The following is a 15,794-nucleotide window of genomic DNA, read 5'->3' on the forward strand; positions in this document are numbered from 1 at the left end:
CGAACTCTTGACCTTGTGATCTGCACACCTCGGCCTGCCAAAGTGCTGGGAGGTGTGAGTCACCACGCCTGGCTGCCCATCTCTTAATCCTCTGCTCCAAGTGGGTTGTTGTGAGGATTTGAGATAATGTACCATGTTTTCTGGATTCTAAGATTTACTGCCTTCACTTTTTTTTTTTTTTGAAATATGTAAATTCCCTACATGTATATGTATATTTAATAGAGTGTTTATTTTACTTTTAAAGCTTAACAGTTTTAAAAATGTCATTAATGTATGGGACAGCCAGCCTTAGAATCAAAATGCCTAGAAACATGTCTTACATTAATTGGCATTAACTACATGGCTGTTCTCAGACTTATTGGAAAGGCCAAGGGGACAAGATGAGGTCGAGCCACTTTCCTGCAGCCAGGTGGGCACCTGCTCACCCTGAGTCTTCGTCCCAGTAGTAGTGGCTCCTGCCAGGATAGCTCTGCTCCACTTTGTCCATCTGCAAGGTCCTCACAAAGACACCTGTCTTGGACGTTTGCTTCAGCAGGCGATTGTGAACATCCGAGAGGATGGAGAAGGTGGTGCCTCTCGGGTAGCAGAGCCCCACTCGGATCCAGTCGCCCCTAGGATTGGAAGTAGAGTCAGGTTACAAGCAAGGGTGTCCAGGCCACAGGGCCTCTGGAGCATGCCTTGGAGAAACAGACCAAAAAACCTCCACCAAATGACACCTCCACTTTTGTATGGGAAATTTTGAAAGAACACTTGCTGCCATGGCGACTGAGTTGCAGTGTTCAAGGAGCGAGGGAGAGACAATGGCCGCCTGTGAGCAGAGAGTCTGAATGCTTCACTGGTGTGTCTCCAGGGCCAACCCTGGGGGTGCTCCGTATGGAACTTTGGGAAAAAGACATTCTTTTTGTAGTTAAAGAGCACAGGATCCAAAGGACCTAGGCTCAGCCCCTTCTGGGTCCAGCTTGATTGTAGGGTCCATTTCATCTCTGCGGTCTCATTTCCCACATCTGATCAATGTCCGTCTCACAGAAATACTGTGACAAGTAAATAATGTGCATAGAAAATACTTGAATCTAAATATAGGAAGCCCTATCTAGATGCCCTCACACTCATCACTTTATCTCGCAGAACCTCATTTCCCTCTCTGTAGGATGGTAACAACAATACCCAGATATTTTTGCCATCTATCGAGCACTCGCTAATGCCAGGTCCTGGGTGCCCACCATACCTCATCTCCCTAGATCCTCATTGCACTCCTGCACGATAATACTATCCTCAACTCAAAGATCAAGGAGCTCAGGCTCAAGAGGTTACATGCCCTACCCAAGGTCACCCATGCCGGAGCGGGGGCTTGGCCTGTGTCCTTTAATGCTTAACTCCTGGGTGATGTCAGCCCCTCTAGGTACTCCTGCAGGGATCAATCACATGGGCTAGCTTGTGGTTCCATAAGAGGCAAGGCCAGGACTTTGCAACAAGTCATCGTTATCAGCTTTGAGCTCAGTCAGAGCAGCTGCCCACAGATCTCACTGCTCCTGGCCGGGCACCCACTCACTTGTTGAAGTTGATGAGCCAGATGGCGAGTTCGGCGGGGGCCGTCTGGTCCCAGTGGATGGTGTAGCCCTTCTGCAGGGTGACAACCGGCTGGTACTGCTGGTAATGGGTGCTCCTGGTGAGCGCCCCCTCCAGGTAGAGAGGGTGGCTGGGGAAGTCATTCTTGATGATCTTCATTCGCAGGTTACTGGTCTTGTAGGCTTGAATGTACATCTTTTAAAACCCAAAAAGGAAACACACAATGAGGCTATTACAAAGGGTTATTCCAAGAGAGTCTGGTTAACATCTGACTACAGACTGCACTTTCAAAGGCACTTTCTCTTTACAGAACCCTTTTTAGAAGGCTTGAATGAAAGAAAGGCCAAATAAGGGGACATCTCTTTCTGCTGGTGGACACAGCCCAGGCCTTACTGTGTAATCCAGCTAATGCTTTCTGTGCATCTTCATAAAAGTGTTCTGTTGAGCTTCCAGTGGAAATTTGAGAAGAGCCTGCATAATAGTCAGATGGCAAATTTTGGACAAAGGACAGAGATGTGGACGGAGGAGGAAGGGAGTGAGAGAAAGAGAGAACTTTTATAATTCTACCATAAAATGCAACTCGCCTATAACTGGCAGTTACTCTGCCTGCATTTGAGAGAGTGCCTGGGTGTGTTGGCCTATTTCTCCCTCCTACTCCCTCTCAGTGTCTGGCCCCTGAGGCCAGTCCTTGTGGTGCCACAACACACTGCATGAATAAATGGTGCCTCATTTCAGAGGAAAAACCGAAAGCAAGACTGTCAGCCATTGAGATCCAGGGACCTAAGAGCCTGGATGCTTTAGCCCAGCATTGGTTTAAAACACTGTGTCGGCCAGGCACAGTGGCTCACGCCTGTAATCCCAGCACTTTGGGAGACCGAGGTGGGCGGATCACCTGAGGTTGGGAGTTTGAGACCACCCTGACAGACATGGAGAAACCCTGTCTCTACTAAAAATACAAAATTAGCCGGGCGTGGTAGCACATGCCTGTAATCCCAGCTACTAGGGAGGCTGAGGCAGGAGAGTCTCTTGAACCTGGGAGGCGGAGGTTGTGGTGAGCCAAGATCACGCCATTGCACTCCAGCCTGGACAAGAGTGAAACTCTGTCTCAAAAAACAAAACAAAACAAAACAAACAAACAAACAAAAAACCCACTGTGTTTTATGGCACATCCCAAATTCATAAAACGATATCCCCATAACTGTGGCCAAGAGAGACAATCACACCAATGTGCAATGATGTTGTGCTTTTGGAAAGAAGTGGTTATCTTCCTCTCTAGTTTTATCGCATATAAGATGGAAAGAGAAACCAACCCTGCCCATCTTAGGGACTTGCCCTGAGTATCAGAAGGTAAAGGATACATTAAAGCATTTTGTAAGATGTAAAGTGAAGGGAAAATACTATGGATAACAGTTAACCAGTTGCCAGTTATGATAATCTGGCAAGCTCTAACAATGAGCTTTTCTTCACAGAAGATAAGCAACGTATCAGAAAGAAAGTGTGGGAAGGAAAATCAAGGCTCCGTATGGGATACCTAGACCTTGAGCTGAGGCTGTGTAATGCTAACAGCATGGATGCCAGGCTTGAGGGTTTGGTCATCCTTCAGTTACTCAGGGCATGACTGTCCTCCATCAGCTCCCTTCTGACTCCACTTCCCTTCTTATCTTTCTCAGACCATCACATCAACCACTCACTCCCATTAGGATCTTGGCCCTTCCTCTGCCCACACCTGCAGCAGAAGCCTCCCCCTGACTCATTGCACAGCTCCGCCTCTCCCCGGGCTCTTGAGCAGAGCTGAGAAAATCCCACAGCCTGGGAGAGAGATGCCTCTGCAAATGCACCGCCTCCAGTCTCCGCTAGGTTTTCAACACTGCCAGGTGCTCCTTCCACAAGCTTCTTGTCAACATTTTCCACTCTCTAAGCAGCTCTTCCAAATCTTTATCACTCTCTGGAGGTTACTTTCCTCAAGCCCAATCCCCAAATTCTCAGCACATGACATCACCTTCTACTGCAGAGAGAAACACCCTCAGCTTCCTGCCCTCTGCTCCAGTCTTCCTGTGGTCCTTCTTCCTGCTAAATGCTAGCCCTGCCACCTCCGCTGGCACCTGACCCCCACCAGCTGCACCCTGTGCCCCCTTTGCCCCTTATGGCCCTTTTCCTTCAGCCCAACACTATCTCCCTCTCCTATCACTCCTCCACACCCAAACCACCATTTAGCTCTTTTCTAACACCCCAATTCCTGACACCCACAGTGGTGATAATAATGCCTGCCTTGTAGGATAGTTTTGAAGACAGCGTCTTCATTCATACATGTTTCCTTCACTCTCTGAGATGATCTGGCTCACTGTGAACCTGACAATTCATTTTGTCAGGCCTCTCTGCCCTTAGTCATTTATTCATTAGTCATTCATCAAAATACTAGAAGTAACAATAATATAATAATAGCTAACTAATATTTTCAGTTCTGCCCCATTCTAGGCACCATCTAGACCTGCCCTGTCCCTCATGTGGCCACTGAGCACTGGACATGTGGCCACTGTGACTCAGGATCTGAATTTTAAACTTTAATTCATTTAAATTTCAAAACAAAAGCAATGTAAATATTTTTTCCTATCCCATTACCCTGATTTGATCATTACATATTATATACATGTATCAAAATATCATGCATGCTCCAAGAGAATATACTATATAGCAATAAAAATGCAAAAATAAATTTAAAATAAAATTAAAAATTCACATTAAACACAACGTTATTGTTTCAGTAGGACTACACTTCCCTTGATTGAAAATTGAGTGGGCAACAGTGGATTTTGAAGACAGAAAAAAAAACAAGAACTGTTTAATGATTTTCTACACTGATTCATGTTGAATGATAGTATTTTGAATACAATTAAAGTATTATTAAAATTAAATTATGTTTCTTTTTACTTTTTAACATGGCTACCAGAAAATTTAAGATTACATGTATGGCTTGCATTATATTTCTATTGGATAGGGCTGGTGAAACATTTTACATGTATTTTCTGAAACCACCCCCAAAATCTCGCTAGGAAAGTTCAACTATTTTATAGGTGAGGAAACTGAAGCTCCAAGAGTCCAAGTAATTTGCCCAAAGTCCAATGGTAAGTGTTGGAACCTGACTTGAATCGAAGCATTTGACCCAGAGGGTTCTTTTTTTTCTAAGCATTCTGTTTACCAAGTGTTTTGATTTTAACTTTGTAAAAATCCTACTGGGTGAGAGGAAAAAAATTAAAAGAAAGAAAGAAAAAGAAAAAAAAATTCTGTATCTCTTTGTGCCCTGAGACAGAGCTAGGCATACAGTAGACACTCAGTGAATGCTTGTTGCATGAGTGAATAAGTGAGTGACCGGCCCCCAGAAAGGTGTCCCCACCTGTGCATAGCGCCCACTGCAAATGGCCCCTCTCCAGTCGGGAACATTGATGCAGTCTGGGTGCCGGACCAGCCAGTTGTCATCCTTCGTGAGGTAGGAGCCAGGGTACTCGGACACGGAACCATCGACGTCATGGAACACAGATGTCTTATCCCCATCCATGTCCAGCTGGTTGAACCAGGGCCCAGGCTCTCCGAAGAACACTCTGGAAGTAATCTAAACAGAGCCCAGGAAAGTTAGGCAGGGCTAGAAGGTGAAGGGAAACTGCAGCCGTCATCAGGCCGGGGCGAGGTTTCCGATTTCCACTGACGTTACAAGCCAGCCAAAACAAAGATGCTCTCGGGCACTGAGAGAAACCGCAAGGCTGACCCCTCCGATGCAACCGGAGTCACAGTCAAAGGTTCACCGTGCCTCAACTCCCAGACCTAGCACACACTCTTGGCCTCTGCTCACTGGAGGGTTGGCTGCTGTGGGTGAGCTTGGAGACTGCTCTGACACACAGGCTTCACCAACTGCAGAGATGGAGGAGGGGGACTGAGGACTGTGAGTGTGAATGTGTGTGAGAGGGAGGTGGTGGTGATGTGTGTATGAGAAAGGGCACACACACGTTTACACATACACACACACACGGGGGCATCCATGTGCAGGAGAAAATGTGTGTGTGGCATGTTTCAGGAAGACAGTTTTGCAGCATGGGCCCTCTCAGATTTCCATGACTGACCTTTTTCAGGCCCTCAGTCGCCTGAGTAAAGATATTAAGTCATTTCAGTTTCACATCATTTCCCTCAGCCTGCCAGAAACTGGGCAAACAGGCAAAAGGCAGGAGCAGGGAGGAGAAGGAGGGAAAAGTCTGGGAATCCATAACCTGAAGGAAATGCACAGGAGGCCTGGCCCCGGCTGGTCTCACGGGGCAGCCCTTGCTCCTGATCTCCTAATCCTCAGCTCCTCTTCTGCCTTCTCTGTCTAGGGCAAGGAAGGCTCTGTTTATAGTCTGCTCTTGGGGAGAGATTAAACAGAACATCATCAGTTAAGACTTCCCTTGGAAACTGTGGGGCTTGTTAGATTCTTTGTGCCAACTCAGGTGGCCTGGTCATAAGACTCAGTTTGTCAAAGTCAAGACCCTTGGAGGAACAGCCTAGGAACCTCGATCCACACGTCGGGGTCCTCTGGAGGCTGGCCTGAGTTTTGAGCAGGGAGAGAGCAAGCGGGCATTTACCCAGACCTGACCTGTGGGGCAACCTACGCTTGTACTTTTCCAGTTTGGATGAAGAGCAAACTGGGACATGGCCCAGCCTAGTTGGAGGAGGCTTTTCAACCCCTGCGGTGGTGGCAATAGCTCAAACTCTGGGCCCCGGGGGACTTGTGAATCACCATCCAAAGTCTGGGTTTGCCGGGAGTCTGCCGTGGCGCCTCACTCACCGGAACGTCCTCAAAGGCAATGCCGGTCACGTTGTTATGGGGGCAGCTCTGCCAGGCATTATTCAGGCGGAAGGCCAGGGCGCTGGTGTGCCGGCCCTCCAGGGCCACAAACTTTCGGAAAGTGCAGTTTTGGATGTTGATGGGGCCATCATAGAACTGAATTCCTCTAATCGGAAAATTCCTATGGAGTTAAGGAAGATGTCAGTCTAAATGTTGTCCATTCCTATGGAGTTAAGGAAGTAAGATGTCAGTCTAAACGCCATGTTGTTTGCCCCTTCTGAGGTGGATGGTAGCAGAGACTTCCTGGGTAAAACCATTCCTGATCCCCACCTCTAGCAACTCCCCCTGCCCCAGATCATTACTGATTCATTAATTAATGAATTATTAATTCATCAATTAATTTAAAGCATGTATAGACAAACTAATTGTCAATGAATGACTGCCAGATGAATGGATGGATGGATGAATGGATGGATGAGTGAATGAATATCCATCTAGTTGCTGGTTTGGAGTTTGGAGAATGGTCCTGTATTTCAACATTTCCCCCAGTGTTTCCATTATATAAAGAGTCATTGGGTAAATACTGTAAATACCACTGGAGCGTGCCAATAATATGTTTCTTGGGAAGGTAGAGCTGTTAGTCATTATCGCCTTAGCTTTAGTTGCTATAACAATTTAATCAGATTAAGACCCACATGAGTTTCTCCTCTGTGAGTAAGCCTTTCACACTGGCAGTGTGCTGGGTTTGGGAAACAGAGGGGAAAAGAACACAGAATGGAAGGTGATAAACATGTGATAAAAGTAATTGTAAGGCAACATTTTCAGCACCCCCAGAAGAAAGGGAGGTCCCACTGAAAAGCAAGACTGTGGACTGACAGAGAACCCCAAGAAGGCCCTGAGACCCAGAAGGAGGTAGGAAGCGGCCACAGGCTTGGACGTGGAGGTAGGAGAGACTGGACAAGAACTGGTGACTTAAAGATTTTGCCTTGGTCTAGCATGGAGTAGGTTGCTCAGACACACTTCTCCCATTGTCTCAGACTCCTGAGCAGAGCACAGGAAACAAGGGTCTGGGAGGTTGGCTGGGCTTCCTGGTGGCCCTTCTTGGGCCTGGCCCCAGTCTAGGCTTGCTCCTTCTCCAAACCCAACATGTATGCTTATGCTGGTGTCTCTATATCTGGGTCAAGCCCATTCTCTTCCACAGTAAATATAAAGAAGAAAAGATAGAAAGATGGAAAAAGAAGCAGAAAAAATATCTGCCCACAGGGAGAGACCATACTCCAGTTGTCCCTGATCTTCAACCCTGGGCTCCCTTCCTTTCCAATATGGTTCCTTGAGGAAGACCCTAGCCACAGCAGTCATGGTAACATGCCTTCAGCGGGCACCAAAGACTCCTTGCATTTCTATATTTTTATGTTTATAATTGATTAACATCATGACCTAGAATCCTGATTCTCATGGGGTGGCTCCATGCATTTTTTCATTTCACATATTTTGGAGACAGTCCATTTTTACTAGCTCTATACTTAGGTTTTACACTTCAGCCTGACCCAGCTCTATACAAGATGGATCAACCATGATGAGGATTGCAAGGTCTTAGGTTCCTACTTGCAGATGCAATTTGAGGAACATGCCTCAGTCTGATAGGTTTCCATAAACAGGATCACCTTTGGAAGTCATCAGAGCATTCTGGCCCTGGGAGGCTGCTAACTCTTGGCAAAGAAACCCTGAACGTGCAGATTCAGGGTCACTCATACAAATGCTGAAAGGGACTGATCCGTCACTCAGGTTAGACAGAAGGAAGGGCTTCTCCCACCTCGTGCTGAAGGAGATCATGATTTTGCCTTTGCAAAGTCTTTTCCATGTCCACTTGGGTTGGAAGTTTTAGGTCAATGTGTATTTTGTGCCCTGGCTCTAGTAGTAGAAATTACATCTTCCTAGAGAAAGAGTAGAAAGCTTAGAAAGACAAGAAGGGCTGATCTTATCATCAGGAGCACAGGGACCACCATGCTGCTCACAGGCTCTGAACCTTGCTCTCTGGCTTAAAATCACACCTGAGCAGAAACACCAGCAGAAGAAGGGAGATTTCCTCACCACTGACCCAGCCTGTGGCTTTCCAAGGAATTGACTGAGTTCATTATCCCTGTTTGCTCATCAACCTTCCAAGTCACTCACTCACTCTCCACCCACCTGCTTATTGTCTGACCTTCATTTGAACTTCCCCAGCTGCAGAGCCCAGGACTCCTCAGGACAGTCCTGCTATTCTGTTGTTTAGCATATCTGATGTAAAAAGATCCATCCTTCTTGCAGTAAACTAACCCTAAGGACCATTGTAGAATGAGTCTCATCCCCTATGTGCACAGCAGCTCTGAGAACATGCAACAATATCCCCCATGTTGTCCCCAAAGTGATGATCCTGTCTCCTGTTTGAAGACCCCAACCTGCATGTGACATGGCTTCAGCTTTTGTCACCCTCCTGGTTATTCTCCTTTAAGTGTGCTTTGGCCAGACTCTATCGCTCTCCCATCCTCAGGAGTGGATGCAACACTCCAAGTGAGTGTGCTGTCAGAGAAAAGGACTCATGATCCCTGATCCCAGACACTAAATTCCCATTAACGTAGCCCAGGAACACATTACGCATTTTGATGGCCACATTACCCTGTTGACTCATATTCCACACCATTTTTTGACTTCTCTCTCCCCATTCCAGATTTCATCCCTTAATTGTTAGTCTCAGTCAGCTCAATGATTCCTCTGGCTGGTAGAGGACAGAAGAATTCAGAGTCAACAGGTAGAAACTACCCATTAAGTTATTCCCTTCCAACACAGCCACTTAGGTTAAGCCACTCAGAACAAGGAGCTACATGGTTGCAAACCTACTGGCCTATAGGGAGGGTCCTTCCACTATGGTCCAAGCCACCGGGGCCCCAGATCCTATTGTCCATCATTTCTGTCCCCACGTTGCCGCTCTCGCCAACAAACAAACTGTTCTTTATCTCTTGCTTGGAGCCGTCATCATATGGGAAAGTTCCACCACTGTAGAGAGAAGATGTTTAAGGTGAGATGTCCAGAGACAAGATCCCACAGAGGTCCAAATACAATGACAGTTGCCCTTACCTGGCCAGGGTTAGGCCGATGCCATTGTCAGCAAACCTGTGGACAAGAGCAGATAGATAGTCAGAGCATGTCCTGGCTTCACATTCAGTGGAGTCGTGGAGAGAAGGACACTTCCCTGCCCTTGGAGTCAAACTGAATACCACGCAGAGGAAGGAGTCTCTTTGTAAGCAGAGGTGTGCTCTGGGAGTTGTGGCTCTCCTGTTCTACACAGGAAGGGGATGTTCTGGGTCCCCTCCCACTCCAACTCTGACTCTAGAGAGAAAACAGTGACCTCTGTGGCTCTCCATGTTCAATGGCATTGACAGCATGCAGACTGGGGTCCATGAGCCTCCCTCTCCAGCCCTATCCTCTGTGATTCCAGGACTTAGTTTGGGGTTGGATCAGGAGAACTTGAGAGTTCAGGAGAACCTGAGAGCTGGTCCGCTCTCAGGACCAGCACCAGGGAAAGGTGGAGTATGTGAATGCACTTCTATTTTTTTCTTTTACCATCTTCACTACTGTTTCAGCCATAGAGAGAGGCAACAGTAGCTACTTTTCAAGTTTCCGGGAAGTCAGGCAGATGCTGGCCCTGAGAAGGGCAGGAAGTCATTTTGCAATTGCGCTGGAACCATCTCGTTAGCTCCTTTTCACCTCTGCCCTTTTTAGGGGTCAGATGAGCATGCTCCTGGGGGGTGTCTGATTGCGAGGGCCAAGGGACTACACAGAATCCAGAGCTGAGTCTTGGGTCCGTGCTACCACAGACTCTAGGGCCAAATACGGTGGCTGCCTTCACTTCCTGTGTCCCAGGGGTAGATTTAACTGGTCTCCATGCCTCTGCTCCTTCCATCTGTCCTGTCCACCCTACCAGGCTCATCTCAAAGTGCCATTCTCACCAACCTTTCTGCTCCCTAAAATTTCCATGGCTTTATATCCTTCATAGATCCAAGCTCAAGGGCCTGGTGAATCCACAACAGCTGCACCAGGCTGGTCCCGGTGGCCGGCATGCTCTCTAATTCCCAATGTACTTTTTCATACTCTGCTCACCCTCTTTCAGACACATGGACCTTTTTCTTTTTCTGAAGCACATTTAGTTCGAATGAATCATTCCAGTCCCATCATTAGGGCACTGTCTACTCCATTTATTTTCCAAAACTTCCTGAGTCTTGTCTCCCAGACCGCTCCATGGCTTTTTGTCATTGCTTCTGTCCCCCAGTGCTCGGCTCCTGGTTCCCTCATTCTTCCAATCCTTGAAGGGATCCCTATCTTCTGTCAGCCTCTATTGCACCAACCTTGTCCACGCATAGGACCACAGCCTTGGTGCCAGCCAGATCCTAGGCTACCTTGGAATGAGTCTGGTGGGAGAGTAAAAGACACACCCACTTTGGCAGGAGGGGTCTTCGCAATTTTTCTTACTGCCCTAAATCTGGCATTCACCGTCTCTTTAGGGACCTAAACTCTGAAATGCCCACAACCAGAACCAAGAGATTTACCGAACTTAGGATACTGCGAAGAATTTTGGCATTGACACCATCTAGTTTCTCTTCAACCCAAGGCTTCCACCCACCTTCTGCATAGTGCCCCTCCCAAGGATGCTCTAGGGTCTGCTCTAGGGATAAGGAGCCTGGCAGCTTATCACATAGACTGGTGTCTTATATGGTAGGAACGCTTTTCCTTCTCCAGAGCTGAAACCTGCTCCATGCCTATCACTTTTGCCTTCTAGAGCCAATCAGAACAACCCTGTCCCCTTCCCCTAAATGCCCTTCAGAAACCCAGAATCAGCTCTCTTCTTTCCCGTCCCTTCTTCTTAAAACGAATGACTTCTTTTCTTGCAAAATGAAGGCCCCTCGGCCTGGCAAAGTGACTCACGCCTGTAATCCCAGCACTTTGGGAGGCCAAGGTGGGCAAATCACAAGGTCAGGAGTTTGAGACCAGCCTGACCAATGTGGTGAAACCCCATCTCTACTAAAAATACAAAAATTAGCTGGGCGTGGTGTCGCATGCCTGTAATCCCAGTAACTCGGGAGGCTGAAGCAGGAGAATTGCTTGAACCCAGGAAGCGGAGGTTGCAGTGAGCTGAGATTACACCATTGCACTCCAGCCTGGGTGACTCATCACAGATGAGAGTGAGACTCCATCTCAAAAAAAAAAAAAAAAAAAGAAGGCCCCCTCAGTCTCTCTGCCTCTGTTTTTAGGTTTTGTTTTTTTGACTTTTTTTTTAAAAAAATTTATTGTTTATTTTTGGCCACTGCCTGCTGCCATTCTATGCCCCTGCCTGGCTGGGAGACCCGAAAGCCTTTGCACCTCCCCTTCTTTGTCTCTCATGCATCTTCCTGGGGCTCCATTGCTAAGTCAGTTTCTCCCCAGATCTCTGCATATCGGAGCAGCCTTTCTCTCCCTCCCTCTCTCTCTTCTCTGTCAATGCTGTGTCTCTGCTTTTCTCCTCACATACTTTTCAATTTATCTTGTTCCCTTTCACCTTTATTTCTCCTTTACTTGGTCACAATAAAATAGAGAAATATGTTTATTTCCTAATAGGGTTTCTGATTTCCCATTTTTAACACAAAAGGCAGACAAGGAGACATTTCACAATACTCCCTGGAAACAAATCCCAGCTCTGCTGACTGTGCCTTCTGGATCTTGTCCAGCATGTGCCAGTCACTTATATAGGGACTTCATATGAGAGCTCAGCGTTCCCTGCCTTTTTCATTTGAGTCTTGGAGTCCAGTGAACTGTAGCTCCAAGTTCCAGTTCAAACACTAGCTAACTGCATGACCTTGGGAAATTCACTAAACTGAAACTCAGTTTATCATCTCTAAAATGGAGATTGTAATTTATATGTTTGAGAAACATGGTAAGAAAGAAATGCAACTAAGGCTTCCACACAGTAAGTGCCCAGAATATTCTGGCTTCTTTCTTCTTCCCTCCCTTAGCTGATGGGCCGTGTGACCTTGAGAGAGCCAAGACCAATGACTATTTGGAAGCAAATCATAACCCGCAGCACCTGGCACTATGGGCTGAAGCCAATATGCTGCTTTTAGGTTTTGCTTTTTCTGATTTTTTCTTTGTTGTTGCTGTTTTTTGGCCACTGCCTGCTACCATTCTATGCCCCTGCCTGGCTGGGGGACCAGAAGGCCAAACGTCAGTATGTCTGGCTTCCCCTCTCTGTTTTGCTCTCCTCTCTCTGTGGGGGGCTGAGGGAAGACGCGCCATGCCCCCTTTGTGCCAAAGCCACACGCCACTCTGACTCACCGGCAGCTGTCCAGCCACACATCCCCACCGCGCAGCCAGGCCCCATGGTCCTGGTTCTTGTAGGCAATGAAGTGCTTGATGATGGCTGGCTCCCGAGGCTTCAGCGGGTCAGCATCCTGGTGAGGGCTATATCTGCAGCACACCATGGGGAGGGCACAGGTGGTGGTTTTGGGGGCACACCTCTGCTTCTGGGCTCTGTAAGCCTCTCTCTACTCACAGTGCCCAGGAAGGCACTGACTAAACAGAAACCCATTTGCATTGCCTGGGCTCTGGAATGAACTTTCTGAGTTCATCACAGAAGCAAGAGGTCACTCCTCCATCAGCCCATGCAGGCTCCTCACATACTGAAGAACCTGCCCCCAAGTGGGTCAAAGCACAGAGGAAAGTTCAGACAGCCATTCCCACAAGGGCATGCGACATAGTCCTCGTGGCCCAGGAGAAGAGTCTGGAGATACCCAGCTCTCGCACTATCTGGCAGGTCACCTTGAACTAGTGCCTTTTCTGAGCACTTCTTAGCTACAAAACGGAGTGGACTATCATGTTACCATATTACCCACTTTTGATGGAGAGCAAGCAACTTGTCTCTTTAAAGGAGATTGGTTTTGCTAATTACCTTGAGGTTTTTAAAGCACCTTTTAAAAGTTGCCCCTGGCTTTCAACTGAACAGTAGGTTTATTTATAGGCATGACCTGCATGTTCTTTCCCATTAAATTGATGGTAAAATTCTTCCCTTCTATTCTCTTCATCTTTTCATCCTGGCCCAACCTACTGTGGCCCTGCTCATTTCTGCTGACTTACCAGCTATTCACTTTGCTGAGGGATCTAGAAACCTCTGGGAATTTCTATCTTCCTTTGGCTACTGGAGCTGGAATCCTAATTCAGACTTTACTCTGCTCAGATTTTCACCATTGTACCCCCAGCATATAGCTCAATGCCCAGCAGAAAGCAAGGGCTCAACAGATGCTCAGGGAATGAATGAGTGATTGAAGGAGGGGGAGGCAGGAACTGGAGTGCAAGGTCACCATGGACTGTGTCTTCCCAATGGCTGAGTACCTGGCAGAGATGATCGAGAGGAAGGGCCGCTTGTCCTTGGCAGAGGCCTCAGTGGTTTTGACTCCGTTGTCTATGATCATGCCAGCCTGCAGGGAAGAGATATTGAGGGACACATTAACTGCTACTGTGGGCTAAAGGCATCTTCTCACACTCAGCCTCACTGCATACTTCTGAATGCTCCAGGAAAACCGGCTCTGTTCTCAGGCTGCATCAACAGAAGTAGAGGATCTACAGTAAGGTAGGTGAAGATGCTGCCTTATTCTGCATTGCTCAGACCAAATCTGGAATATTTGACCTCTTTGAGGAGCATATGTGGAAAGTGAGGTCTAGAGAGATTATATATCTTGTCCAAGGCCAAATGGCAAAGTCCATGTGCAGAACCCATACTGATTTGGACAACCCAGGCCCCAAGTCAAGAACAACAGGTGTACACTCGGAGGAAATTTATCTGCTGTGATTTAAAGCAAATGCTGAACCTAAGTCCCATCGTTACCTTGGACAGGGGACAGTGACCTTCCCACAGTCTCATTTTAGCTCCTGTCTGTCTTGAAGACAGAATCTGGCTTTCTTGTTTGACTCTAAATATGTCCACTTTGTCAGCCATGGGGTAGGGAGAAATCAAGGCAGCTGAGTGATGCTGCCCAGGGAGGCCACCATTCAGTCTTCATTCCTTTCTGGATTCTCTTGGCCTCTTGTGAATGCTCAAACTCAGATTTCTCTTCTTTAGATAACTGGAGGGCACTGTGGTCATGTCATTCTCCCTCTGGCTTATAATTCAGCAGCAGTGATGTGAGTCAGATGATGTGGGGTTGACTCACAGCTCTACTCCCACTAACTGACTGGGCAAGTCCCTTCACCTCCTTAGCCTCAGTGATATCATCTGCAAAATGCGCTAGTAACACCTATGTCACAGGATGGTTATGAGGACCCAATAAGAGACCCCAGGTGAGGCCTCCTGGAACAGGTCCCTCTCACTGTGGATGTGGAGTCAAGGCTTACTGGGCATGAACACCAAGGGCGGGACCTCCTCCTTAGCTTAGACAATTGAATCATCCAGCTGGAGGCTCCTCTTCACTCCTTCCCTCCCTGCCTCAGAGAATGAGACCTGCCACCTTCCTCAAGACCCACCCCCGCCCCACCCATAAGCCCTTGCATCCCTGCTTGTTAGAAACCATTCACCTGCATGCACTCCTCCCCTTTCCAGCCTCTCCACACCTGCTAGGTTCTATGTGGCCCACCTCTCTTCTCATGAAGCCTTCCCAAGGGGTGGGAGTGGGGGGTTTCTTGACAAGCAGCCAACACATTCTCTCCACTGTTCCCCCTGCCACCAACAGCAGCATGCCCCCTGCACCTGCCTTTGTATGAAGACAGCTCTCTGAGGGCCATGTCAGCCTCTAAAATGCCCTCTCTGATACCCTGCACTAATTCTCCTCTGTCAAGGTGAGACTGTTGTCCTCCACACCTCTGCTCACTGCTCGATGACACTACCCTCTTCCTAGTTCCTGGGATATGACACTGCCTGGGGACTCTTCTTCTCTTTCTGCCGTTCCACTCTGCAACTGCTCACCCCTTGCCCCACCCTGCAATTGCTCGCCCCTTGCCCCACCCCATCTCCTAGGTGTAAGCACAGATCTATTCTGAGACTGTATCTCTTCATTTTGGTCTTCTCTCTGGTTGGGCTTTTACAAATCTTTTTACTTTTTGACTCTGAATGTATCCGTTTCCTTTGAGGAACATCAATTTTTCTTCATTGGTATCATTAGGGATTGGACCAGAACACCAGCCTAGGCATTTGGGAGTCTGCCTGTGCACTGCCCTGGCATCCTTGAGACCACCTCTGCCCCCACAAACAGCGTCTCTGGTCTCAGCCATGCTCCAAGCTCCATTCCTATGCCCCACGACTCTGGTCTTGACTGCTGTCCTTACTGGGAGGTCCTTGACAGACTTGAGATCCCAGTCATCTTGGTATGCCCTCTGTCCCCCAGTGCCTAGCTTGGTGCTGGACACAAAAGCAGGTGCTTAG

At 47.8% G+C, this 15,794-nt stretch overlaps 1 protein-coding gene across 6 annotated transcripts in view; it reads right to left on the reverse strand.

Moving 5' to 3' along the window:
• CEMI (cell migration inducing hyaluronidase 1) overlaps positions 1–15,794 on the reverse strand; it is a 172,477-nt gene that overhangs the window by 13,423 nt on the left and 143,260 nt on the right. For all 6 annotated transcript variants that reach the window (XM_011760534.3, XM_071100813.1, XM_071100812.1 and 3 more), the window contains 8 exons: positions 13,772–13,857; positions 12,719–12,850; positions 9,491–9,526; positions 9,254–9,409; positions 6,377–6,557; positions 4,958–5,173; positions 1,550–1,761; positions 426–611 (listed from right to left, as the gene is read on the reverse strand). In XM_011760534.3, coding sequence (XP_011758836.2) covers positions 426–611; positions 1,550–1,761; positions 4,958–5,173; positions 6,377–6,557; positions 9,254–9,409; positions 9,491–9,526; positions 12,719–12,850; positions 13,772–13,857 — 1,205 coding nt within the window. The remainder of the gene's footprint in view (positions 1–425; positions 612–1,549; positions 1,762–4,957; positions 5,174–6,376; positions 6,558–9,253; positions 9,410–9,490; positions 9,527–12,718; positions 12,851–13,771; positions 13,858–15,794) is intronic.

Source organism: Macaca nemestrina, chromosome 7 (genome assembly GCF_043159975.1).
Source record: "Macaca nemestrina isolate mMacNem1 chromosome 7, mMacNem.hap1, whole genome shotgun sequence".
Classification (NCBI taxonomy): domain Eukaryota; kingdom Metazoa; phylum Chordata; class Mammalia; order Primates; family Cercopithecidae; genus Macaca; species Macaca nemestrina.